The following is a 27,414-nucleotide window of genomic DNA, read 5'->3' on the forward strand; positions in this document are numbered from 1 at the left end:
ACTTCTGAGGATTCTGGATGAAACGGATTATCTAGACCCATTTCAGTCAGGTTCCAGGCCAGGATATGGGACAGAGACTGCATTGGTCGCGCTTATGGATGATCTCTGGCAGGAGCGGGATGGAGGCAGTGCATCCATTCTCGCTCTCCTTGATCTCTCAGCGGCTTTCGATACCATCAACCATGGTATCCTTCTGGGACGGCTCAGGGAGTTGGGGGTGGGCGGCGTGGTTCTGCGCTGGTTCACCTCCTTCCTCCAGGGCCGGTCCAAGTCAGTGGTGATAGGAGATGAGAGATCCGACCCTTGACCCCTGCTGTGCGGGATGCCGCAGGGTTCGGTTCTCTCCCCTCTCCTATTTAACATCTACATGAAACTGCTGGGTGAGATCATCTGTCACCACAGGATGAGGTACCATCAGTATGCTGATGATACTCAGATATATATCTCCATCCTGGGTGAAGTAAGTGATGTGGTCAGTGCCCTCTCTCAGTGCCTGGGGGCTGTGGGGGCCTGGATAGGGAACAGGCTTCAGCTGAACCCTGGTAAGACGGAGTGGCTGTGGATTGATGGCTCCTCAGTATCCGGGAAGTTGTCATCTTTAGTTCTGGATGGGGTTGCACTGCCCCAATCAGAACCCGTGCATAACTTGGGGGTCCTCCTGGACTCACGACTCCTGCTCAAAGAGTTCGATCCAGTTACGCCCTTTCCTGGATTGAGATGCACTCCAGTCAGTTTCTTATGCCCTGGTCATCTCCCATATAGACTACTGAAATGCGCTGTACATGGGGCTACCCTTCAAGAGTATCCAGAAGCTTCAGTTGGTCCAAAATGCAGCTGCGTAAACAGTGATGAGTACTCCAAGATCAGCACACATAGCACCTTTACTGCGTGAGCTGCATTGGGTTCCAGTTTGCTTCCGGGTCCAATTCAAGGTGTTGGTTATCACCTTTAAAGCCCTACATGGCATGGGGCCAGGCTACCTGAGGGACTGTCTCATCCCTATAACATCGACCCGCCCCACCCGATCATGCAGAGAGGGCATGTTGCGGACCCCATCTGTAAGAGAATTTCATCTGGCGGGGTCGAGGTGGGCCTTCTCTGCAGTGGCGCCCGCCCTGTGGAACATTCTACCCTGAGGTGAGGCAGGCCCCTTTGCTCCCAACCTTCCAGAAGGGTTTGAAGACCTGGTTCTGCCACCTCGCCTGGGATAGGAAGGGCAATAGCTCTTCCTGGGGGTGGCTGGTGATGTAGAGTTCTCACTACAGAATGGAAATCTCCCACTTGGATTCTATATTTATATTTATTTATTATTTTAGTATTGTAGCTGTTGACTTGGTGATTTTATGATGTTGAGGTTTTAAGGTGAATTTTATTGTAAACCGCCCAGAGTCCCCCTTTTAGGGGGAGATGGGCAGTGATAGAAATGTGAATGAATGAATGAATGAATGAATGAATGTACTCTTCCACCAAAAAGCCACCCAGAGTAGTTGGGAGGCATACAAATTTAATACATACTGTACATATATAAAAATAAATAAAAAAGGGTACATAACTATCTTCCGTTTTAACTTCACAATTGTGTGACATTGGCTAGACTGAAACAGTGACGATCCAACGTCTCCTAGTGAGCTACATGGCCTAGTAGACTTTGAAATTCAGGTCTCCTGTGTCCTGGCTAGACGGTATAATAACACCAATGAATTATAAAGATTAAGAACATATGAAATATTTCAATAATTAGATTGTTTGTTCCAATAAAATGTACTGCATTGCCTAGAAACTTCTGTTATAAATTCTTAATTGATGTATCAATTAAACTATTACAAGCATCACATTCACTGCTGTAAAATAAATCCACTATATTGATCCTGCAGTCTTATTATTCTTTCTTTATTTCTGGCCCCGTTATTGCTAAGGGACAAGACCCAATAGCCTATATGTTTCCTTCCATCCTATGCTTACCTTCTACATATTTTCAAGGGCTCAAAGCTCATTGGCTGTAATCTGTATATTTATTACAAACTAGAACAATGTGAGTTAAATATTCTGATCAGATAGGAGTCAAAAATTATCCTGTTCCTTAACTTAAACTCTACCTTTAGAATATAAAATTTCTCAGGTTGTAGAAATCATGTGAGCTATTTAAATCAAAGCTAGTTCCATGTGGTGTAACTCATCTGTCTGTAAATTCCCAATGCGATCTGTATTAAATATAAAGGATGAAAAATGAAATATAATGAAGAATTAAGATTACTCAATAAGGAAAAGAAAAACCAAGCAAGCATGCATTTCCTTATTTTCATTCAGACCTTAAAATGCAATTCACTATCTGACTTCGTAATTTATTTTGAGCTACCACTGTAGAAGACCAGAGAGGACTGCCTTTAATAGAGAGAGAGAGAGAGAACACCAGCAGTAAATAATATATTATTAGTATTATTCTATTTCCAATCTTCACTATGGTGAAGGATGACTCAGAACCAACATGAAACAGACATTTTTTTTAAAGATCAAAATTATTACTACCACTCCTATGAGAATCCTTCAGTTAGAACTGTGATTATACATGCCAAATAAAATTTTAAAAAGCAAAGAACTTTGCATGAAAATTTACTTCAGTTAGAAGTATGAAGGGCAGTACAGAAATTTCAAAATGTTACTTTATTGTAATGTTCATTAACATCTTGGCCATTTTAACTTGAGGTGTGTTATGTTAGCAAGGTAGCTGAGCTTTAACATGGAACCTCATATTCTGAAATTAACTAAGAAAACTTTCCAGAAACTTTATGCTTTTCTTTGTCTTCAGTACAAAACAGTCATAGGCACATGCAAGGCTGGCCTCTGTAACTGGCCATTTGATATGACCCCCAGATTGGCCAGATCATGTCCAATACTTTTTTTCATGACCATCTAGCCACATCCTGCTGCAGGCCCCAGCCAAGATAGGTTTATAAATTTTGCCTCCAAGAATTTGTTTTTCCAAGCCCCAGTATTTGTTTGATATGCCACTGATTTATTTGTGACAAATTACTGTATGTAATGTATATTTGCTACCACTGTACTGCATTCTGTTTGGGTAAAATTAAGAAACTGATAATAATTCTGATCTTCTATTCAGGGTTATTTGAAAGTATGTAAAGTGAGAGTATGCATATTAAGCTTTCTGAACACTTCTCAGAGCATTAAATATGATTTTTCATAGGCAATACTCTGCTTTACATCATATCATAGTATATAACCCCTACAATTAGCATATGTACCATTTTTACATGGGTTTGTTGCAAAATAAAATCATTACAACATCAAGGCATCATGCAGTGTAACCACCAAAGTTCGTACTGGCCGTGTGCCTTTAGTGAAGTTCAATGCTGGAGAAAGTCCCAGATGGTTTAAAAGACATTCTTCAAAAAGTATTATTTTCCATGTAGCTGATGTAGAAAGAGGTCAGGTTGTAATGTTCTTTATTGCTCAGACATGTCTCCCAAACCAGATGGTCATCGTTTCCACAATGAGGACATCCCAGATTCAAAGCAAATCATCCATCCACTAACCAGTCTCCCCCACTACATCATCTCCACTTGGCCATTTCTCTGATGACCATTCCTGCCCTCTATATATTTGTGCCAGAATACAACAATCTAAGCAGCTTTATACTTGTTGACCTCAGAATTATTTTTAGAAAGCCATCAATTCAGAAGTCTGCATGAAGTTTACTGCAGGTGATAGGGATCTGATCCAACATATATTGTTGTAGTTTTGTACACCAGTTCAGGCAAATGTCTTTGTGTCTTAATTATGTACCTGTTTCATTTTCTATCAGCACTTAGACTCAAGTGGTCACTCATGCCCTAGTCACCTCACAAATGGACTCTACATGGGGCTGCCCTTGAAAGCCACTTGGAAGCTGCAGCTAGTCCAGAATGCAGCAGTGTGGGCTGTAATGGACATGCAGCAGTATGGCCATGTGACACTGCTGCTCCATGAACTGCATTGGTTACCAGCTGGTTTCCAGATACAATTCAAGGTGATGATCACCATCTACAAAGCCGTTCTTGGCAAGACCTGGTTATTTGAGGGATCAAGATACTTGGCATATGGATTGCCTATCTCCTAGTTTCTGCCTGTCTTATAGGATCAGACAGAGTGGGTGTGCTCCAGGTCTCCTTAATGTCATCTACTAGAACCTGGCATGCATGCCTTTTCTGTTGCAGCACCTGCCCTCTGGAAGACTGCCTCCCCACCCAGAGATCAGTTTGGCTTCCACCCTGATGATGTTTAGCAAATCACTGAAAACTTGGCTATTTTCCCAGGTCCTGGAGTAGAATGTTTGCTGAGATCCCTGTGGGATCTTTTTTGTCTGCTAGGTATGGTTTTCTTCTGGATGCATATGATCTGTTTTCCTATTTTATTGTTTCCTGCTTTTAAAACTGTAAGCCACCAAAAGCCGAGTAGAGTCAAGCAGCATCTTGTATAAATAAATAAATAAATTTCATCATAAATCCTTAAATCTATCACACTTAAGTCATTATTTTGGCATATTTTAGTACTACAGGAGTTCTCAAACTTTGCAATACAAAACCCACAACCCCCTGCAAAATAAGAAATGAATTTGTGTAGCACCATACCATGAATAAAACTAATAATTTCATTGGGATGAGCTGGGGAAGCAATAAATATAACACTCATTAGAAAAGATACAGCTTCTTGACTTAAATTTATTTTTATCAGCACTACCAATAGAGTGATCATCCGTAGCTTTTCTCTTACCACCCAACAAAACTTTTTCCATTTTGAAATTTAAAACAGTCACTGACACATACCCTTCTACAGACATTCCAAAGACTTTGGATATACTATTATATGCCATGCAAAGTTACCATCTGGTGGGAAATCTGTCCAAATCAAAGTTTCACTGCAATTGGTAGATGGCCCTGACAATGGCTAGACCCACATTAAAACTTGCTCCAAGCTTTTCTCTCTGGTGACCCAAGCAAGTCCACTGCAGGTTCATCACCCAGGTCTTCCTGGTATCAATGTTGGAGAAATGTTCCCCCTTCCTTTTTTAATGAATCCATTTAATTTTTTAATTGAATATTGTCTTAGATTGTCTTGATGAATTGTGTATTACCCACTGAGTTCGTTTTCATTGTAAACCACTTCAAGAGGCTTCAGCACAGAAAGCCATCTATACAGATATTAAATAATAATTAATAAATTCAAATAGGGCTGCTGTCAAAGCTCACTCCAGGTTTTTTTCCTCCCTGCTTTGCCAGCACAAGCCTCCTGTGGGCTTGCTCAGGCAAAGCAGGAGTGAATTTTGACAATGCCCTCACTTTGCTTCATTTCCCAACCAGCTTACATTTCATTACAATCAGCTTTAAAAGATTTTGCAACTGTCCCTGCTTGCCCATGATCTCCCTAGGGAGGCTTCTGAACCTCTATACTGCTGAGTAGAGATGTAGCTGTAGCATTCTCTACTTCCTTGATTCGTTTTATCATAAAGCTAGATATATCTAACTAGACCTTTGAGTAAGGTTGCTTTTAAATGAATCCTTTGTGAAGTACCCCTCCCTGAAATGCTGTGGTAAGCATGCTTTCCGGATGGCCTGATGCAGCTGCTTTCCCAGGTTGGCAGTGTATAGGTCTCGGTCTGGATCTGCACAAACACTTCCACTGCGACTGCTGGCAAAGTGAAGGGTTGTGCGATGACCTGAGAAAGCCCTTGACGCAACTGCCTCAACATTTTGAGAAGGAATTGTGCCCTCGCGCCAACACACTGCAAAGCATCCTTTCAGGGGATCTGCCCAGTCCTGCAATTCAGGACAGAAGCTTCTTAATTTGTGATCCACAGAAATATTACTGAGAACAGCCAAGAGGATCTATATTTGGCTCTGCTCTTCCATTTATTTTTGAAGAGAGATGGACACCTTTTTTTTAAAAGTGCTGGATTCTTAAACAAGCTAAAAAGATCTTGCTTAAGGCAGGTAATTTTCCTCATGTGGCACTGGTGCCATCTTCTCATTTCCCATTACAACAGGGTTTCTCAACCAGGGTTCCGTGGAACCCTAGGGTTACACGAGAGATCACCAGGGGTTCCCTGGAAGATCACAATTTATTTAAAAAATTATTTCAAATTTGGGCAACTTCGCATTAAAGAGGTAAGTTTCATTCTTTATTTTTAGTTGAAGAACACTGTTAATGCATATATACAGGCCTACCCATGAAACGAATAAAATAATTGTGTAACTTCTGGCCTATATTTGAGCCTGAATGTGCAGGGGTTCTGTGGTGGATTTCGGCAGTGCCGCTGATTCTCAGGAAGGAGGGACCACATTCCAAGGAGGTGGAAGACATAAGAGGAGGCACAGTCTGGGAGGCAATGGTGGGAAAATGAACAGGTTCAGAATAGCCCCTCCCTAGAGCTCTCCCATGTTATTTCCCCTTAGGTTAGGTAGAGTAGCTTTAGTCTGGCAAGATTCTGTCTATACGGTGTGAGCAAATAAAGAACTGAAGTTTGAATGGACTGACTGTTGTTCTCGGGCTGGGCCTGACAGGTTCCCCAAGGCCTGCAAAATATTTCAAGGGTTCCTCCAGGGCCAAAAAGTTGAGAAAGGCTGAATTACAACAAAAGTGGTCTTCTGAAGGACCTAGCCCAAGCGGCGTGATTTTTGTATTACTGCTCTACACTGCCCAGGGCAGCTAAGATGGGGAATGCCACAGCCTAGAACTGACTACAGAGAACACCCTCTGCCACATCAACAAAAACTCAACAAGAATTTCCTGAAAAGATGTTAATATAAAAAGGCTCACACCAAAGGATCAACAGATAGACAACCTCAACTTTTTCAGGACAGAGAAGTTACTCAAGCCCTTTTTCTCAGATCAAGGCCATTCTTACTCTTTGAGTAAGTGTGCGGGGCAGACTCTGAAAGGTAGGACAGGAGCACAAGTAAATCTGCCTTAATTTATTTTCCCTGTATACTTAATAACTCTTCTCTTTTGTCACATTAAAAATGAAAATTCAGGATCCTGAGTATCGTAATCAAGGCTTTTCACAGGCATCAGGCTGTGTACCCTGTTGTAAGCTAGAATACGTTTCTTGATGTTATTTCCTGTTATCCAGTCACTGCTGGATACATTTCAAATTATAATTATATGTACAACTATGAGTGTACCTTTAGCTAGTCTAATAGACAATTGACAAAATATTTCACACTGATTCTAAAAAAAGTTATTTTCAAATTAAGTGCTCATTAGCTCATTACATAAGGTACAGTAAAGCCCAAGTAAAATTAATATCTCTTACCTGCAAATGCTAAACACCCAATCATCAGACCAAATGCTGGAAGGACACAATATGAAGTCATTTTCGCCACACCCCAAGTTCCACAATTATCTTCTTTCAGTGGATCTTTGGGCCAGCACCTGACCTTAGGAAAGGATTAATGTGGAAGCTCTGAAAGTCGTCCAGCCTTTTAATGACCTGCAAAAACGTTTAAAAGCCAATTTTAGAACACTGCTTAAACAGACATGATTTTATGTTACCTTTCCACAAAACAAAGATGTCCAGCATATTTTAAAATAATCTGTTTCCAAATCATCAAAGAGAGCAAGAGATTGTCTTCTTGTCAAAACTTAGTTTTCGCTAGCTTCAGGGCCTAAGTCAAAGCCTACTACACTTCTGCATTCCTGATTCAGTGGAATACCACAAATGAGAAAGTAAGGAAAAGTTCTTTAGATAAGGAAGGCAGCTATAGCATTACTATTGCCCAACTACTCTGTGCTTCTTTTAATAACATATTATGTGAAAGTCACTATGGTGCATTAAGCATTCATACTTAGCTGTCTAATAGATAAGTGACCTAAATGACCTTTATTGATTAAAAAAATCCAATCAGTAGCACTGTAATTCTTGTTTACTCTTTTTTAATCCTTTTGCATAACCTAGGCAAATTACAGTAAATTGCAACAATTTAGAGCACCTGTGTTATAAATAGGGCAGTTTCCTCACCTTGTTGCTCCTGAGATGAGCTTGACTTTAATTCCCAGAAACATTAGTCAGTGGTCATATTTATTTATTTATTTATTTGCTATTCTCAAATTTATACACTGTCCATCTTATCATAAAAGTGACTCTGGGTAGCTTTCTATCTTTGTGCATGAGATTTTAACTGTACTAGTTTTGAAGGATGGTGAACCAAAAACCTGCCTATTATCTATCTCAGCACTTCCAAAATCCTGTAAGGTACAGAGGATGTCTTAATCCACCAACTTTCTTCATGCTCCTTTTACATTTTACATTTTCATTTTACAGGACATGCCGTAAAGATCCTTATCTCCAACCCAAAAGGTCCTAATAGGATGGGGATCTAGCGGAGTCAGGCGACCTTAGAAATCAAACCAAATAATAGATGGAGGCATCAGAAGAAGCAGTTTTGCTAGGATAGGGGCAAAATGTCCCTTCCAAAATTTGGCAACCCAATGCCAAAACTGGATATGTTGTGTGATTTTCTTCTTTTAATTGAGCCAAAAGGTTCCCCTTGTTTTGACTTGCCCCATCAAGTGACAACAGGACATCCCTGCCATGATCTCAGAGGACTTTTTTTTTTAAGGATAACCTTTAAAATCTCCACTCTGGATTGTGTTTGGATGTTTTTGTTCTCAGTGGCTTTAGTTTCTTTCTTAGTAACATCTATTAGTATTATCTTCCACTGTAGTTTCTTATTTTATTATACCTTTTTTATTTTAATCCCTTCAGTGTAAGAAGAGAATGTAAGCCACTCAGAATGCTGCTGGGTTGCAGCAACATATATATCCTGGGGAACAAGTAAATCAATAAATGCTAGGCGACAAAATAGTTGCAAATACCTGTGGTAAGGCAAAGGGAAGAGGAATTTTCCTCAACATTGGCAACTTTAAGATGTGTGGACTTCAACTCCCAGAATTTCCCAGCCAGCATGCTGGCTGGGGAATACTGGGAATTGAAGTCCACACATCTTAAAGTTACCAAGGCTGAGAAACAGTGACCGAAGAGAATTCCAGAGATCCAAAACAGAACGCTGAATCCGAGTACATTGATATGCATGTTTGATATTTGAACATATTCCCCAAAACACACAAACAGACCACATGGAAATCTTACAAGGCAGGAGAAGACAAGCCTTCTCCCTGATGTGTTCATGGTGGTTCTTGATTCTTCCTCTCCTCCTTTCTACACACTCATGCGCAAATTAAAACCATCATTCTGTACATATGTAGTAAGAGAACATTTTGCTGTTGACTTTAGAACAAAATAATATGTTCTTCACAATTCATTCCAAGGCTAACCACAGATTTACTGGAAGTTCATTTATGGGTTTCCGAAAGTAAAAACATGTGAGCTATATGAGGCTAGATATGCTTTTTTTTTTCTTCTTTCAGAAAAGTAAAATCCTTTTCCAAACAGCAAGGCTGCTAACTGCATCAGAAATCTCCTAACTGCATCAGAATCAAATCTAGAAAATTGATTTTACGCTGCCCTGAAATCCTATTTGAATGAAGGCAGATATGTAAATGTTTTGAGAACAAACACGCACAGGAAAATAAATCAGCAAATAGATAGACAGTTGCTATAAATGCAAAGCATAGATTTTTTGGTAATAATTCCAAAACTCAAATATTAGCTGTCATTTTAGAACACATAAAGTATATGCAAGTAGCAAATTATTTTTTCCAACACAGTGGCGATCAGATCCTTTTCAAGGAAGCTATGGCAATTTATGGTCCTGCATGCAAACTCACGCGTAGTAAACCCTGGGGATGTAAGGCAGAAACTACCACACTTATTGTGTTCAGATGCTCATACAGGGCTGGGCAACCTTTTGGAAGCCCATTGCTTCACTGAACATTTTAGTAGGAGGAGGAGGGCTGCAAAGTAGAAAGGCCAGGTAATATAGTACATGTAGATGAGGCCAGGCAAGTGGGAGAGTATTGGTGGCTTCTCTCGTTTGCTATTCACCATGATATGTAATTAAGGACTCAATTATACTTTGCATGTGTTTCCATCCTCAGAATGATAAGGGACTGTGCTATCAGTTTTCAGCAGTCACAGTCTGAGATTTGGTCAGGCTGTGGATTATCTGCTCTGGTTCTAGTATAGCGCAAGCAATTACGCTTGAGCATGGCCTTTATTTATTTATTTTTCATATTTATATGCCACCATCCCACAAAATGTGACTCTGGGCAGGGTACAATGAAACCATAAAAACAGTAATTACAAAAAGCACTCTATAATTAAAACATTAATATTACTATAAAAAACTAAAGGGCTAGGGGAGAGCATTAGATGTTACATGCAATGCAGCCACCTCAATAAATCCCCACTTCCGTGAGAGCCCCAAGCCTGTTGACATAACCAAGTTTTGAGGGACTTCTGGAAGGACAAGGCTGGGACCAGTCTCATCTTGGTGGGGGGGATGATGTTCCACAGGGCGGGCGCCACAGCAGAAAAGGCCTTGTCTCCCATGTCCCACTAGATGTAGTTCCTTAGCAGGCAGGACCCAGAGCATCCCTCTTCAGCCACACCTGACGGCATGGGCAGAGGTCCCTCAGATAACCCAGCCCCATGCCATGAAGGGCTTTGAAGGTCAAAACCAGCACTCTGAATTGGACCTGTCCTGTGAAGCACATGACCCATTCACTAGCAACTCCCCATTCTTTGAAACCACAATGACTGGATCAAAGCATCCAGTCATGGAGAATCAGCTTCAAGCTTTAAAGAACAGGAATGGTTCCAACTGCTCTGACTCAGAGCTGACACTGCTATTAGACAATCTGAGGCAATCATCCTGGGAAGTTATACTGGAGGGACGTAGCAAAAGCCTCTTGGTTATTTTTCTTGACCATGCCACTCTGCTGCACCAAATAACTTGTCCTGCACCTCCTAAATTAGTATTCTGCCCTCAAGGGAAAGTAACACTGCTTTATATTCCACATTAAAGTAAAAGGCAATAACCCAGATCACATCTATTCATGGAACTGAGTACAGCACTGAAGAGTTTTATTTTTTGGCCTTAGGCAATAAAAACACCTTAAGATGACCTTGTTAATTAGTCTCTTACCTACCTCAAGAGCTGTTGGGCACTGCTGGAGCAACTACTGGGCCATGCTATGACCTAACTCACAACTACCTCAAGACTTTCCACACCTTTATTGGCTATAGTGAGGAGTTCTCAATACAATGCTGGTATTGATTGCATCATGCTCGTATTGATGTAGTTTGTAAAAAAGATTCAAGACACCAAAAACAATACAATGCTCATTGTTGTTATAACTATAATTACTCAGCTCTGTTGCAGTGTGTGGGGCTGGGAGGCGGAATTTATTTATTTAATTTCTTTGGAATGATGAGAGCTCTGCTGAACTGGTAGAGCCATCAGTCAAAAGATGGCATGTCAGGGAGACTCGATTTTGAAGATTAGAAGAGATAAGGAGAAATGGAAAAGGGAATATTGGAAATTAGTTTGGCTGGGGAAGGTTGAAGAAAAGAATTGGAAGGGACATTGGTTAAGGCAGTGGGACTGACTATTGCTGTAGTTCTCAGAAATGGTGGTGGTAGTGAAGGGAAAGGGGTGATTTGTATATCACACAAGAAGCAAGGTGTGCACAAAGAAGTACTTACTAAATGGCCAGATATCAGGGTAATCAGGTTGGTGTTGGAGCCTGGCAGATAGAAGACTGTGAGTTGGGTGCCAGGGACAACCTAGGGGTGCTGCTGATGTACCACCTGCCCTGTTGACTGGTGCACTCCCTACCCAAGCTGCTGGACCTCATCACTGAGCTACTAATGGATTCCTCCTGGCTTCTGGTGGTGGGGAACTTCAACCTCCATGCCATGGGGGTGAGATTTACTTGTGTTTTCATGGCTTCCATGACAACCATAGGCTTCTGTCAAGTCATCATAGGCCCAGTGTACATGGGGAGGAAACACAATTAATCTACCCTTTACTTAGGAGCATCTGGAATATGTTTGGGAGGAGGAGGGCATTACCGTAACATAACCCACTCCCTGTTGAGAAATAGTGAGTCAGAAAAACTTTCTTTAGACTTCTGTGATCATTTAGCTAGTCACTTGTGGACAAATTTGTTCGTATTCATTTTGGATTAGAGGCCTGCTGGGCAGAGTCCAATGAGACAACAGAGTTGATGTCTTGCAAGGTCATCTGGGACTCGTTCAAATTCTGAGGAACTAGGCAGGATTCTCTGTGAGACAAACTCCACCACGTATAAGATGGATCCTTGCCCCTCTTTGCTGCCTTGATCTGCCAGGGAGGGGACTAGAGACTGGTCCAGGAACTGGTGAATGCCTCTTTGAGGAGGTAATGTTTCTGGCCCTGAAAGTGAGATAGTACACCCCTCTTCAAGAGATCACTCTTCAACCCAATCATTTTAGACAGCTAGTACTCTACTCTTCGTCTCAGGGGAAAAGTTATAGAGAAGGTGACAGGCATCCCTGCATGGAGTGAATTAACTGGATGTCTTCCAATCAGGGTTCAGGCCTGAGCATGGGTCAGAAATTGCACTGGTTGCTCTTGTGATCAATCTGTACTGAGACTCGAACAGGGGACTATACCTCTCCTTGTCCTGCTTGATCTCTCAGCAGCATTCAATACCATCTATCATTATGTTATTTTGGACCATTCTGGAGTGATTATTTTTATACAGAGACCGTAGTTTTAGAGTGGTTCTGCTCTTTCCAGAGTGGATGGTTCATCTGGTATTGTTTGGAGAAGACAGGTCAAGGTCTTGCATACTTGGCCTTCTCTCCCTATTGTTTCAATCGCTATTTAAAATTGCTGGGGGAGACCATCCACCAGGTTGGGGTGATTTATCATCAATATGGTGATGATACTCAGTTAGGCATTTCTACCCCAGGTTGAGCAGGAGATGTGATGGAAGTCTTGACCTGCTGCCTGGAGGTTGTGGGAGACAGATGGGATGGCTTAATATGAATCCCAGCTCCTTTTGTCAGAATTTCTCTGATTCCAAGGCAGCTCCATCTTTAGCTTTAGAATGGATATCATGTCCCCAAATAAGCAGGCACCCAATTTGGAGTTTTCCCTGGATTCAAAATTCCTGCTGGATCAGCAGATTGAGGCCTGGCCAAGACAGCCTTTGTCCACCCTCAGGAGGTACACTGGTTGTAATCTTTCCTGGGTGCATTCTCCGGCAATGATGAATCATGCCCTTTTCAACTTGTGTTTGAACTACTGCAATTCAGTTTACATGGGGTCGCCTTAAGACAACTCAGAAGCTATAGCTGGCACAGAATGTAGCAGCTCTCCTACTGTTGTCTGGTACCTGGTACAGCAGAATAACACTTACATTGCAGAAGCTTCACTGGCTGCCAGTTGGCTTCTGGGTCCAATTTAAGATGCTGTTCATTACCTGCAAAGCCCTTTACGGCTTCGGTCCTCCTACCTCTGGGACCAAGGGGAATCTGCCCATTCAATACATGCAGGTTGGCCGGGAAAGTTGGGGGTGCCTCCCCAAGAGGTTAACAGGGTGTAGACCTGGCTACAGGCCTTCTCAGTCACAGCCCCGTCCCTCTGACAGAGTGTGTCCCATGAGCTTAGGATGACTCCTCCTTGCTATGGCTATCAGGCTGGCTCTTCTGTAGAGTTTTTGGAGGAGAAGATGCCATATAATTGAGGCTGCTCTTCTGATGATGATGGATGGTGGTGGTAGGATTTAATTATTATTTATTGCTGTGGTTTTACTGTATGGTTTTATTGGTTTGATAAGATGGCCTACAAATACATGGAACAAACAAATTAATAAATAAAAATTGTTCTCAAACTATTTAACAAGATACATGTCCTCTTCTTCATGTAAAGTCACATGCACATACATTTCAAACAAACATATAAAGAACAGGAACTCCTTTTTTAAGTCAGCCACAAAGGGCCGGGATCATACAGCAGGGATGCAATGATGTCAGTGGAGGGGCCCAACATAAATTACCAAAGGAACTCCCTTAAAGTATATTCAAGGGGCAACATTAAATTGATTTATTAAAATATATACAATATGTCATTATGACTAATGGATAGTTATAAAGTTGTGTTTCCCATTTTTATTCCCTCCACCTACTCATTTATGGCTCAGTAACATTTATATTTAGCTCTCATCCTTGCTAAGGATAACCACCTGAAAAGCATTAACTCAGTTTTGCAAATGCCCAGCCTGTAACTGACATCTTTTTGTTATTAGTAATGATCTGACGAAATAGACAAAGTCCGCAGAAAAATTAAAGCAGGCCTCCCTTCCCAGAGACATATTTGCAAAGAGCCTTTTTGTAAAATTAATACCAGCCCAACACCTAAATCATATTACAGTTCCTAAATTCAGAAGGGCGTTATCCTTAGCCTATTTTAATGCTCTTCTCACTCACGTCCTGGAAGGAAAATTAAAAAAAAAATCCATAGGTGGATAGATTATGCCATGTGGTGCCAATGCCATCAAATCAACAGCTCATTGTCCTTTATTGTCCATTTTATATGGACACTTATCTCTGCCTTATTATAACACTGCTATTAACAAATTACCCTGTGCATTCAAACTTACTTTAAAACACCTGCTCTCAGATAAGAACTCATCTATCCCTCCAGACTTTGCATCATATTTGCAAATTACAGCAGAAGCTGATGAATCAACATCTGATTGACTGTGCTGCATAGCATATATGGTGACTTGTGTTATTTCACTACTTTTTTCTGTTATATTACATGGGGCTTTCGTTTTTTACAATGTTCTCTCTCCATAGCAAAGTTAATCTGAGATGAAGTACCATAAAAAAATTCCATTTGGAAAAAATTCTGTGGAAAACTTTCCATCCCACTTCATGGTTCTCAGTGTGAACATTTTTTAATTGTTCAGGGGTCAACTTGCAACACAGCATGTGTGTGTGCCTATTAGTTGTGCTTGATGAGTGGAGAAACATCTCTTCTTGGGTCTTCACTCCTCTAAAGGACACTCTTATCTGACTCCTGACCCAGCACTGATCTTCAGAAAGAGTGGGCAAGAAAGAATGCCGTCTATACAGCTAAATAATTAGCAAGACAGCCATATAAGTTATCTGCTGGTACAATGGTGCAGTGAACCAAACACCTCCAATTCGTGTGCCAGAAATCACCATTTGGTAAACAAGGGACAGAGAGTACAGAACTTCAAAGCTGAGAAAAAACAAACCAAAAGTCTCTTGGCTTGTAAATACAAGAGAAAATAATCAAGGATTTGAACCTTGGGATAGGACAAATAAGCATATCTAATGCAGATATCCCCGATGCTACTATATGGAGACCTTCTTCCTACGTATGGTTTCTTGTCTGCAGTAATATGACTTAACCTTGGGCCGGACTGGGAATGCAGAGCTGAGAGAGACAGTTTTATCGCTATGTCTGGCAGGAAACCCTGACAAATTGCAAGGCTGTGAAAATCCTTCCATAAAGCACCTCCTAGAATGTGCGGAAGTTCATATGAAGCACCTCTTCTGGAATCGTTGAAGCAGCTGCAAGTTGTTCAGGAAGCAGCTTCCAGCTATCTCTGCATGCCCAGCCACTTTGCTCCCCATCTTTAGCTTCTCTTTTCTCTGCTTCCTTACCACATCAGCCTGGAAAAAGAAGCAGCTGCTTTAATGATTCCAGAAGGGGTGCTTTGTACGTGTGAGAGCGCCTGTCTCTTCCAAAGCACCTCTTCCAAAGGATTCACACAGCCTTGTTAGCTTGTGATCATGTTCTGTAAAACATTAGAAAATTTTGCTTCAAGTGGAAAGGAAAGAAGAGGCACTGGGGCTGCCACAACAGCCAAAATGCAAGAGAGGAGGGCTTTGCGGCTGCCCCAAGGACTGCAAGCCAGCAGTCTGCCCAGCTAGCTACTGCTGAAGACCAGAAGAAACAGCTGCTCAAAAACTCAGCTTTCTGAGTAAGACTGTATCAGAAGAGGAAGCATGTGAAAGTGCAGTGGCTTACCGGAGGCAAAAGGATGCTTCTACTGTATGCAGAACTTTCCTAGGGTGTTTTGCTTTGTTTTTTGTACCTTCGACTCAATGTTGACTCCTGGGGACTGCCTAGACAAGTCCCTGAAGTTCTCTTGAAAAGTTTTCAGAAGTGGTTTGCCATGGCCTGCTTCTCTCAGAGTGAAATTCTCTCAAGTTGCAAACCCTCATTTGGACAATTACAGAATCTGAAGGTCCAGGGTCTTCAGCATTCCCTTATTTCAGCCACTGAACCACACACACATTTTAAGCCATTCAGCCCTGGACATTTTATACCCCTTCAGTCAAATTATAAATATACTAGCTGCACTCTGTGTCAAAAGTTCATTAATTCTATATCTTTACCTTTATTTATCACCTTTATATTCAACGCTTTTTCCAACAGAATCAGGGTAGGTTAACAGGATTTTCTCTTCTCACCTGATCTTCTTTTCACAAACTTGTCTGGGTTAGATGCAGAGTAACTATCCTAGGATATTCAGTGTGGGGGAATGTCGTGTGGCGAGCAGCAGTTCTTGAATCTGTCTCTTGGCCTACCCTCAAGACCCTGTCTATGAAAGACCAGACAAGTTCCCTGTTAAGGGATACCTGCTCCCTCCTTGAGTCTACTCTGTCGGAAGGAAAAAAAAGGAGGGTTCAGAGTGAAAATCGCTGTCCCCACCTGACTTTCCTCGCCCATCTGCCATAGTACCCGCAATGGGTTATCCCAGAGAGAATGCAGCCGTATTCTGTCTGACTCTTTCACTACTACTCCAAAATCCAAGAAGGTCTCTTACTGCAAAAAACAAGAGTCTTCCCATATTTTAAAGATATATTAATGAGACAAGATTTCATGGATTGGACTCTATTACACCAGATGCATAGAGTAGACTTTTCAGATGGAGTAAGTAACACTAAAAGCATCTGAGAGGACACCAAAAAATGACTAATTCAAAGATTATCAAACCAACCTTCACAGTTTCTTAGTAAGGCAAATTGCCAGATATTCTTCAGTCCATGAATGAAGCCATCAGAGACGCTAAACTTGACATCCATGTCAATTTTGCAAAACAATGAACAGAAGAGAAGAATAACTAGCTACAGAAGCACTAAACAGAACCCCTTGAATAGGAAAATTGTAACCAGGGCTTAGATCACTCTTTCCTTAAGGTCAGCATATAATACAGCAATGTTCTTCTTTGCGGTGCAGGAAGCCCTTCTGAAGGGACATAAAGAAAGGAGTGGTTATGGGAGATAAAGCTCTTCTGACGCTCTTCTGACGCTCACAACTTTGCCACCACTTGGCATCAATAGGCTTTTACCATGAATGCCTTTCAGACTGCCGCCTCAGCCAATAAACTACCATCCAGGAAAAAATGCAGCTCGTACATGGTGACAACCCACTCCCACATTTCTGACCTGATCATATGCAATCGCATTTCTGAAAAAAGTGCCTGTTTGCTTCCATGGCTCTCTAGTGGTCTTTTTTTTTTCCTAGAGAGTCTAAGTCCTATTTTGCAAATAAATTCCAAATTGTAAGAGTGCAACATGCAACTGATTGCACTGACATGTGTGATTCCATTCAATGCATAATGTAAGATTAGGACAGAAGGCAGTGTTTTCATACTGTATGCTCCATTCTTTGTATTTGCAGACAGCAGCCATGAAGTGCAGAAAATCTTATCCTCCCTCAGCCAGGAAGGTCAGAGACTGCATCAGGTGCTGTTCTGGCTCAAAGATGCTGAAAAGGAGCCAGCCTATCTTCTGAATATCATCAAACTTCTTTGCTTAACAGCATAAACATGACCTTCTGTTTTCGTAAATAAATTTCCTCAACCACTCAAACTTCCATTCCCATACGGTTCTGGGTACTTGTTTCTGTTCGATTAAATATTCTAAGGCCAAAACCAAACAAATAATAAAGCAAATTTTAATCTATGACATGGAGAACACCAATCACAAAACTTATTTCATGTACTCTCAGAAACTCTATGGCTAAACCTTGATTTTTTAGCCTTCTGCATATCTCTCCTATGCCATCTGTTTCTCATATTATCTTCTTTTTCCTCCCAATTTTCCTGCTCAGTTTTCTGTTTATTTGCATTCTATCATCTTAACTTTTTGTAGCATGAAAATCAGCTTCCTATTCCTGACTTCTTTAACACAGCCCAGTTCTGAAAGCTCCCTTTCCCTTCAGTGCTGATAACCTTCAGGCTCAGTAAAGAAAGGATACCAACACAGGATTATTTTCCCCTGCTCTGCCTGCATTCCAGAACAAGCTATGCATCACTCTGGATCAACTTCTGCTAGTACAAAGCTTCACTTGGTCTGCTTTTTGTGTTTGGTTAATAATTCTGGGAGTTGCAGAACATAACTGCAAGGATGTCTTGTATAGAAGGCTGCATTAGATCACCAGGTGCTAGAGTTACACATTGCACCAAGCCAAATGCAAGCAAACACATTAAGGCAGAGCATCAGGTGCAAACCAGACCCAAGATTCCAACAGTATGTTTCTTGCTTCCTATATACCTGTTCAAATGGCACCCAGGGCATGGAGAAGAGAAATGGAGAGCAGAATCAAAATAGTTAGCTCCACTGTTCAAAAATTTTAAAATCAGCCAAAGCACGCATTAAGTCAGTGCATACAAGGGACCTGACTTTTTGCTGGATCCCTGATCGCATGTTCCTGTTTGCATAGGCTCTGTTTGGCGACTCAGCAGAATCCGAAGAAGTCATTGTGAATACGATCAGCTGGTGTGGTAAGGACCTGGAGAACCATGCTAAGGCAGAGCACGGCTCATCATTTCTTTCCCATACTTGCAAGCTGAAAGCCTCCAAGCAGGACTCAAGGGAAATGGCCTTTTTTCGCTGTTGTTCTCCAACAGTAGTGAGTCCCAAAAGTATTTACAAATATGGGACAAGAAGCCTTCTTTTGATGACAAACAGGATATAGTGAGCATGATTAGGGTCAGGAAGGATGATGTGACACCAGCAAGCTCCTCATCCAAAATCCACCATTCCAGTGGAACTCTGGACAGAGTCACTGCATTTACAACTACTACTCAAAGAGTCATTTGAGATATTATGCCTAATCCCCACTCAGAGTTGGACCTTTACTGGATTTATTAGTTTCTCTCCCACATTTTTTAAACCATTACAATTTGTGCTCAGGGTGGGGGCATTTTTTTATGGGACAAGTATCTAAGGCTAGCATTCTTTTAAATATTACGTATTTCTTACAAAGGGTTTTCTTGTGGTAGTTGCTGCTGTTGTTGTTCCAGAGAATATGTTTCCTACACTGATCTTTAATTTTTAACATCTTTTAGAATTACACAGCAATTCTATGTAAGACCTAATTTCTTTAAAGAGTTCTTAAAACATGAAGTCTGGTACCACCCAAGCCAACCACCACCAAAGAAGAAACAAGTAAAACACTATTGCAGATGCTAGAATATTTTTTTAGTTTGTTTTTAACTGAGCTACAACAATTCATACTTCCCAGACTGATACATAAATTAGAAAACAATTGCCTGCTTGTTTTACTCTTCTTCAGGCTTTGTGATAGTTTTCAGTTCAAACTCCGTAAGTCAATTGTCACATAGTCAGAAGAAAACAACCTGATATCAGATCTGTCCATTACCAAAACAAGAGACGGATGAAAATCAAGTCTCCTGCCCAAGAGGGAATGCTGTCCAGCTAACTGCATATGGGATGGAAGATAGAGGCATAAGACTTTGAACCCAGATTCCACTATAAATAAGACTTGCATTTATTTATTTTTATTATTCAAATTTATACAGCTGCCCACCTCATATATATGACTTGGGGCAGCTTACAAACAATTAAAACAAATATAAAAACAAGGAAAAACAATATAAAAGCATATTTTAAAAAAACCATCATAAAAAGATCATAAAACTCACAACCCAGGTGGTCACATCGAACAATAACACTCCATAGAGCCAGTGTGCTGGCTCTGTCACATTCCCTGTTCGACATGCCTGTTGGCAAAACCATGTTTTCAGGGTCTTCCAAAAGGCCAGCAGGGTTGGGGCCAATCTAATCTCCAGGGGGATGATATTCCACAGGGTGGACACTATAGTAGAAAAGACTGTCCTCCTAGGCCCCACCAGATGACACTCCTCAGCTGATAGGACCCGGAGCATGCACCTCCTGCTGGACCTGATAGGACAGCTAGATATAATTGGGGAGAGCTGGTCCCTCAAGTAACCCAGTCCCAAGTGATCTGATACGCAGCAGTTTCATTATAGCTTCTCAGCTTTTCTATAATAAATGTTTACTTATCCGCAATCTTGGAATCTTGTGTACCTGTTTAATTGGAGTTAGTCCAACCTGCTGGGGAGAAGCCTAACACAAAGTCGAAGATGCATTGTTTTAGGATCAAAAATATATAACAAACGTGAAGTTCTATGGCTCTGAAAGATAAAGTGTAACTACAAAACTCACCTGAAGCTACTATGGGAATATAATGTCTCAGCAATTAAGTATTTGACTCATTTATTTTGGATTATCTAATTGCAATGTGTATCTGATATAACCGGTGTTGGCATTCAGAATTATGCAACCAATTATATGATTACTCTATGCTCTGAAAATGATGAATCCAGATTATACGCAGAAATATTTACAGACGTTATCATTTTCAAAAACATCAGCAGTAACTGGGAAGCAGCTGTATGAAATCTTTCTAACGAAACAGTGTTTTTTCCAACATGAAATTCTTAAGTGCAGAGCTACAGTGGTCTTTAGGCTGTCTCTGTATTAAATTCTCAGTTCTTTCTGCCGAATTTGTTCATAGAAGAAGCAAGGAAGCAAAATAATGTGATTATTAGTTATTATTAAGAAATCCCAAGCAAATAACAGTCTTCTTTGCAGACTGAGCCATGAGCTTGATCACTGAAATCATAAACAGAAACTTTTATAAACTCTTGGGGAACAGGCTGAACTTTACAAGACCAAGGACATTTCATTTCTAGGAAGCTAAAATAGTTCTGAGTTTTACTAGCAAAATCCCAAGGAGACAACTGCACCAAGGGCTGAGAGTAACTCAGATTCAGCTACATGTAATAAGACATTTCCACAAATCTCAGCTAAAGGCTATGGGAACTGGAAGACTGCCAAAATTGGATGTGTTATGTCACTCCCAGATCTTCCTCCTTCTACTCTCGCATGATGCTTGAAACTTTTTTCTTTTTAAAGGTAACATGCTGCTGTGTGTTCTGTCAAATTACAGGAAGCCACAAAATATATACATAATTATACCCTGAGAAAAAAAATAGAGGCTTTTGTTTTTCCTGCCTGCTACAACCCAAATTCATCCTGTTCTGCAATAGATACTGCATCTCGTCTGCCATACCAAGGAAGTTTGCAAATTTATAGTTCTGTGATACAGCATCTCGTTTGTACAAAGAGATCCCCAGTTCAACCTCTGGCATCTCTGGGTGGGGTAAAGGATTTTTTTTTAATCAATCCAGGGAGAGTGGCTAGTGTACATATGAATCAGCTGGATCAACCTAGCCATTCTAGGACCAAGATACCTCACCTGGCTCCCTTGCTGATGTATTCTTCTACCCTAACAAAAGTAGGAAACATTGTGGGGCCTAGAGAAGGTGAGAGAAAGCAGTATTACCAGTTCACTTTCTGCAAACGGATGTTTGTGAGAGTTCCAATGACATGTTCTCGAAATCACCAATATACCCCAAATATTGGGGTTGCACACCCTGGGCTAAATGAACAAATACTCTGAGATCATTTAAAGTAGCTTGCTACATCCCTAAAGTTGACAGGGTTGAAAAAGCTGCCCTGAAATGTATGGTCAATAGCCAGAGCCTTCAACTTATTCAGAAAGGGAAATTTGCCTTGGCTCAACTTTGTATCACAGGATCCCACCATATCCTTTTATGTCAGTATTGCTCTTAATGGGTGTGATGTAGTTTACCTCAGGCTGCAAGACAATTGGGGGTTCCAACAAGGTGATTTAATACAGTGTAAGTTAATATCTAACTTACATACAATAACAGTAGGGGGAAATAACATTTCTGGAGTAGTGTTTGATGCTGCTTTACTTCACACCACCGGGACAACTTAGTGCGTGATTATGTATTCTCTCTGGAATAAAATTTCATCCATATTACTATTTAAAACCAGGGCAGACAAAATTTCCACATCACCAGATAACACATACACAAATACACACATCGCCCTTGGCGTCCTGCTGATGGGCCTAGTTCATTTAAATTTTTAACACTATTCTGAACTGGATAGCCCACACTATTTCATCATAGAGTTAGCCTCTCCCAGCCTTCTATCTTTGTCCCAGTATATTTCTCTGTGGTCCATGGGTGTAGAGAGCCACAGAGATGACTCTGGAGAAACTATGCAGTGACGGTTACAAAAACATCTACAGAAGCATGCTCTAAGCCTGGGAAATGAAGAAAGCATTAGGAAGAAACGCAGACTGGTTCTGCCCTAACTCCGTGAGGTATAAGAGGGAAGGAGGGAAGGAAAAACACTATCAGGCTTTCAAGATTCTGTTACTTGAGCCTAAATCAATAAAATATGGTTCCAGACTAATTTGCAGAATGCGTTTTCTGGTCTCGCCTACCTCGAAGGGCTGACATCACATGCAGCATTTTTTAAAAATCCTAAATGTGCTCACTAGCCTAAAAAAAAAAAAGACCCCATTTTAAACCTTCAAGGATGATGCATCTTGCAATGATGGAAAAAAATATACCATCTAAGTAGACAAGAGACAGAAACCTTTAATTAGTTTACCTCTTGCATATTTTAAAGATTAATTGTAGTCCTGAGAATTTAGGTTTGGATAAGGGCTAAGGAAACAGCGGAAGAAAATTAATCCTTCCTTGCATGACTTTTTTCCAGATTTTAATCACCCTGTAAATGGATTTATAGTATCTGTTTAGAAAACACCTACAGGAAAGATTCCACAATCTTTTGTCAACATAGCACCAAGCTTAGTATTTGGCATACTTATTCACATGAACTCAGCCTTCAGGGTTGAAACAAATTCTCAAGCATTGTCTGAGTATGATTACCCACAGTATATACATACTTCTTGCTTTCTGTTTTGGCCTAATGATTCGTATCTAGGTACAGAAGATGATTCCTGGTTCTAAAAATCCCATTACTCTTCTTTCAGTTTGGCTCAAACCAAGACTATGCATATACAATCAGAATCACAGCAAGGGAGTTTATATTCATCACAAAACAGCAACACCCACATGATATATTTTACCATGTTTATTTAGCTAGGTATAGAGGTCTTATCTAAGTCACTGTCTCATAACCTTTGATGCAATTAATTTTCAGAGATAAAAAGCTCCTAATACTATCTAAATAAAGTTTCTATGGGAAACTCCCTATCAGAGAAACAAGCCAGCTTAATCTTTTCCAGATTGGCCTCTCTTTCTATTTTCATACCCTCTTTACAGTTTTGCAAATTCACACTCAAAGGTTGTGCACAAACAGGGAGAAGGCCTGCAGATGGCTTTTCAGCATTAGCCTTTGCAACACTAGGTTAAATATTAGAAAGTTTGCAACAGTGCACACACATCAATTAGAACTCTTTTGTTCCAGAGACGTCTCCAGAACTAAAGCTAACTTTCGGGCATCAAGAAAAGAAAAGATAATAATAATGGTAAAACAATCATCTAAGCAACTTCCATAATAGATTAAAAATGTGCATCGGAATTAAGAAACTTCTCCCGCACATGTGGAAAAGGCTTTTAAGTGCAACACTTCTGAAACAGTGAGTCAAAAGGAACTTCCTCTGCAGAGCAGTCATCCGTTCTCCAATTGCACATTCTCTTAATCACAAGTCTAAAAGTGAAACACTTGCTTTTGAAAACAAAACCAGGAGGGCTTTTATTAGAGTGGATACAGAAGGTGGATCGATAAGGTTTGCCATCGTCAGTCCAGGAAGAGGTGCACCTCAGCAAGACTTCTGAGGCTGGACCAACCTTCTCTGACCTGATGTTCCCTGGCACAGGGCTGTAACTTACATTCGTCTCTGTCAGGCCACAGGCAGAAATGGAAGCTTCTGCCCAGCACATCTGGAGGGTACCAGGTTGGAAAAAAAATTGATGCTATTTTTAGATTACAGACAAGCTCAAAACATAGCTGGACAAGAAATGTTCTTCCTTTTCTCAAGGTCAAGCTTTGCATGCCTTTAATAAAGCTGGTTGTCAATATTCCAGGACAGTGTTTCTCAACTTAGCAATTTTAAGATGCTTGGACTTCAACTCCCAGAATTCCCCAGCCAGCACAGCTGGCTAGAGAACTCAAGGAATTGAAGTTCATGCATCTTAAATTTGCCAAGGTTGAGAAACACTGTTCCACAAAGAGTAGTGAACCATATTAAGAAAACAATGTATTTAGGGCATCAGAAAAATGAATGCTAAACTATTAATAGAAAAAAGAGTATTTTTTGCTCATATATTCTTTACATGCATACTCTATTTTATCTCCAAAAGCTCAAAGAACCATAGTATTTTTCCCTCCAACGTTATCTTTATAATATTAGTTGAGCTGAGAAACGGTGACTAGTTCAAAGTCTCTCAGTGAACTTCTAAGGCTCAGCATGGACTTGACTGGGACCTGGATCACCCAGGTCCTTGTCCAAAATCATAACCACTAATTCTACCTTTTGGGGTGACTTTTCAGAGCCTTGACAGAATTGCACAACTTATCATGGACCTTCATGCTTTCCACATGGTTCAGAGTGCTTAAATACTTGGAGGGAGGTGGGTGTACTCTAAAACCACTCTAAACTGTTTGTTTTTTTTAATCCGTTCAATCGTGTCCAATTCTCAGCAACCGCCTAGACAAGTCCCTGCAGTTTTCTTGGCAGGATTTTTCAGAAGTGGTTTGCCATTGCCTCCTTCCTCGGGCCAAGTGAGAGTGACTGGCCCAAAGTCACCCAACTGGCTTTGTGCCTAAGGTGGGATTAGAACTCACGGTCTCCAGGTTTCTAGCCTTAACCACTATACCGAACTAGCTCTCTCTACACTGTATTAGCAAACTGCAGCTTGCTTGGGTATACGCCTTCTATAAGTCTAGCTTTGATTCCTATAATCCATAAGTGCAATCAATCAATTCTGCCACCTTGTTGGCTGGCTGGCTGCTACTTTCCATAGATTTGTATCCTGAAGTGGTGTACTCTTCATGCTTCTGTTCAATTGATTGCCCTGTTTGCTAAATAGCCTGTTTTCAGAATGTAATGCCTTTGTTTCTTCTTGCAAACTTTTCGGCAATTTAAGCCCCTTACAATCAATTTCACCCTCTCAGTGACTGCTAGCTCATGGTCTCTGCCGGCAGCTCATATTGGCACTACAAAGAGATACTAAAAGCATATCTTTGGCACTAAGTTTGAGTGGCTATTCCATGCCCAGTACAGGATGAAATGGTACTAGAGAAGGAACTAAAATAATTTGAGCTTTCGGCCATTCATATTGGCAAGAAAATCTCTCTTCCAACTTAGGTGCGAAGAAACAGCTAGATACTTTATGGCATCATTATAGTATGTACTATACAGCACATATGTATGCTGCATGGCAATCCCTTTATACCCCAAATAATGTAGTTTGCTTCAGTGGGAAATACATCACTCTTTACCATATTGATATAATTGTAAGGCAATAAACCCAGTCCAGTACGCAGCCAAAGCTCCCTCTGCCACTGGTTATTGCACCACAGATCCAGGCACACAAATAGGTCCTCTTTCTTTCAAAGAAAACTTGCTAACTGCAGATTGTGACCTTCAGATAAACTATTCTCTTACAATCCAAACACGACTTTTTCAAGGTCCAAGCATACCCAATTTAATCTCACAGTCTTAACACTAAATCATCCTTACATGCGAAAGCTAAGAACCTGGCTTTGGCCATCTGCTCAAACTTGAGCTAAGTGCTTCCTATGGAAAAGAGTAAGATCTCTCAGCGCTGAAAAAAATAATTACGCTGTTGCAAGGAAGAGCGCCCACATTATGCTGTGAATGTGGAATTGCCGCTGTCATTAACATTCCACACAAAGTTCGTTTGTTGTTGTTTTCCTCCTCATGGTGCAGAGGGTTCAGCACAAAAACCTTCTCAATAGTGGATCAGGGGCTTCACACGCTGGCTTCATCTAGAGCTATGCCAGGAGGATACACGGTGCTCTGTAACTACAAAGCACAGATCGTAAAAAGTTGATACTCCCAGAGAGAAGCAAGGTTTTTAATGGAAAAAGGCCAAGAAACTGATCCCAAGACAGCCCCCAAACTGCTTTCAAAGCTTTTGGTCAAGCAAAGCTGTAAGTCTTATGGCATAAGAGAACAAACTGCAGTTAAATAATCACGATGCAGGACCCTCAATTATAGCTGTTAGAACAAAATAGCATGTAATCATTGTTCCAGCCTGGGGTTCCCAGAACCGGCAGGCCATACCCATATCCACAATATGCAGATGGGTCCTTAGCTGCAGAGGTTTGCACAGCCACACGCAAGTAGGGGCACATTTACATGCCAACACTTCCATAATTGTTCTGCAAAACTGCAGGAAAGGAAGATACCACAAGAAAGGACATTTGCACACGACTGACTCACAACGTAAAGGCTTCCTTGGCTTCTGTCCCAAAGGTTGCACACTGCAGCTTTTCCGCACTTCTCCCAGGCCAAGCAAACTCTGCTACCAGCTACATGTCTGGGCCTGATAGATGTCAGCTGACAATCTCCCCCTTGTTGCAATGGCAAAACAACACACACAAACCCAAACGTTGCAAACCTGTTGCAGATCTTAAAAACATGACAGTAGTGCATAATCAGACCCCGTTAACACACTGCGCTGCGCTTTGAAAAACATCTCTGCCTCTTTGCAGAAGTGAAGATGATTTAATTAAATGGCAAGGACTTTCCAATCTTGTCAGCTTTACCACTCCGGGCTGGCTTCCTGTTTAGTGGAAATTAATTGCAATCAAGACAGGAATTCACAGATACCTTCTCCCACTGTGAGCCTCCCTCTTCCCATTACCTTTGCCCTGTACAGCTATCAAACTAAAAATGCCAGATTAAGGCTAGTGACTAAGTGGGAAGCTGCTCTCGTTAATCTGCAGAAATTACTGCATGTACCAAATCCTTGAGGAAACAGACATCCATTGTAACAAATCCTGAAAGATTGAGATGCTCTACCTGCTCTACGGTAACTCATTTTGATGCATGTAGAACACAGACTAATTCTAAGAACAAGAGAACACAGCCTTAGAAACAATGAATATATTAATGTGATCATTCCTTCTTGCTAAAATGTGTGTGTGTGTGTGTGTCTATATGAATATTTCAATAATTGCTTTTACATCAGTGTATATGCTACCCTACATTCCAACTGCCA

At 40.9% G+C, this 27,414-nt stretch overlaps 1 protein-coding gene across 1 annotated transcript in view; it reads right to left on the reverse strand.

Moving 5' to 3' along the window:
• TGFBR3 (transforming growth factor beta receptor 3) overlaps positions 1–27,414 on the reverse strand; it is a 155,436-nt gene that overhangs the window by 121,206 nt on the left and 6,816 nt on the right. Inside the window, exon 2 of the mRNA XM_063298248.1 lies at positions 7,307–7,483. Coding sequence (XP_063154318.1) covers positions 7,307–7,367 — 61 coding nt within the window. The 5' untranslated portion in view covers positions 7,368–7,483. The remainder of the gene's footprint in view (positions 1–7,306; positions 7,484–27,414) is intronic.

The sequence above is a fragment of the Candoia aspera genome, chromosome 3 (assembly GCF_035149785.1).
Source record: "Candoia aspera isolate rCanAsp1 chromosome 3, rCanAsp1.hap2, whole genome shotgun sequence".
In the NCBI taxonomy this organism is placed as follows: Eukaryota; Metazoa; Chordata; class Lepidosauria; order Squamata; family Boidae; genus Candoia; species Candoia aspera.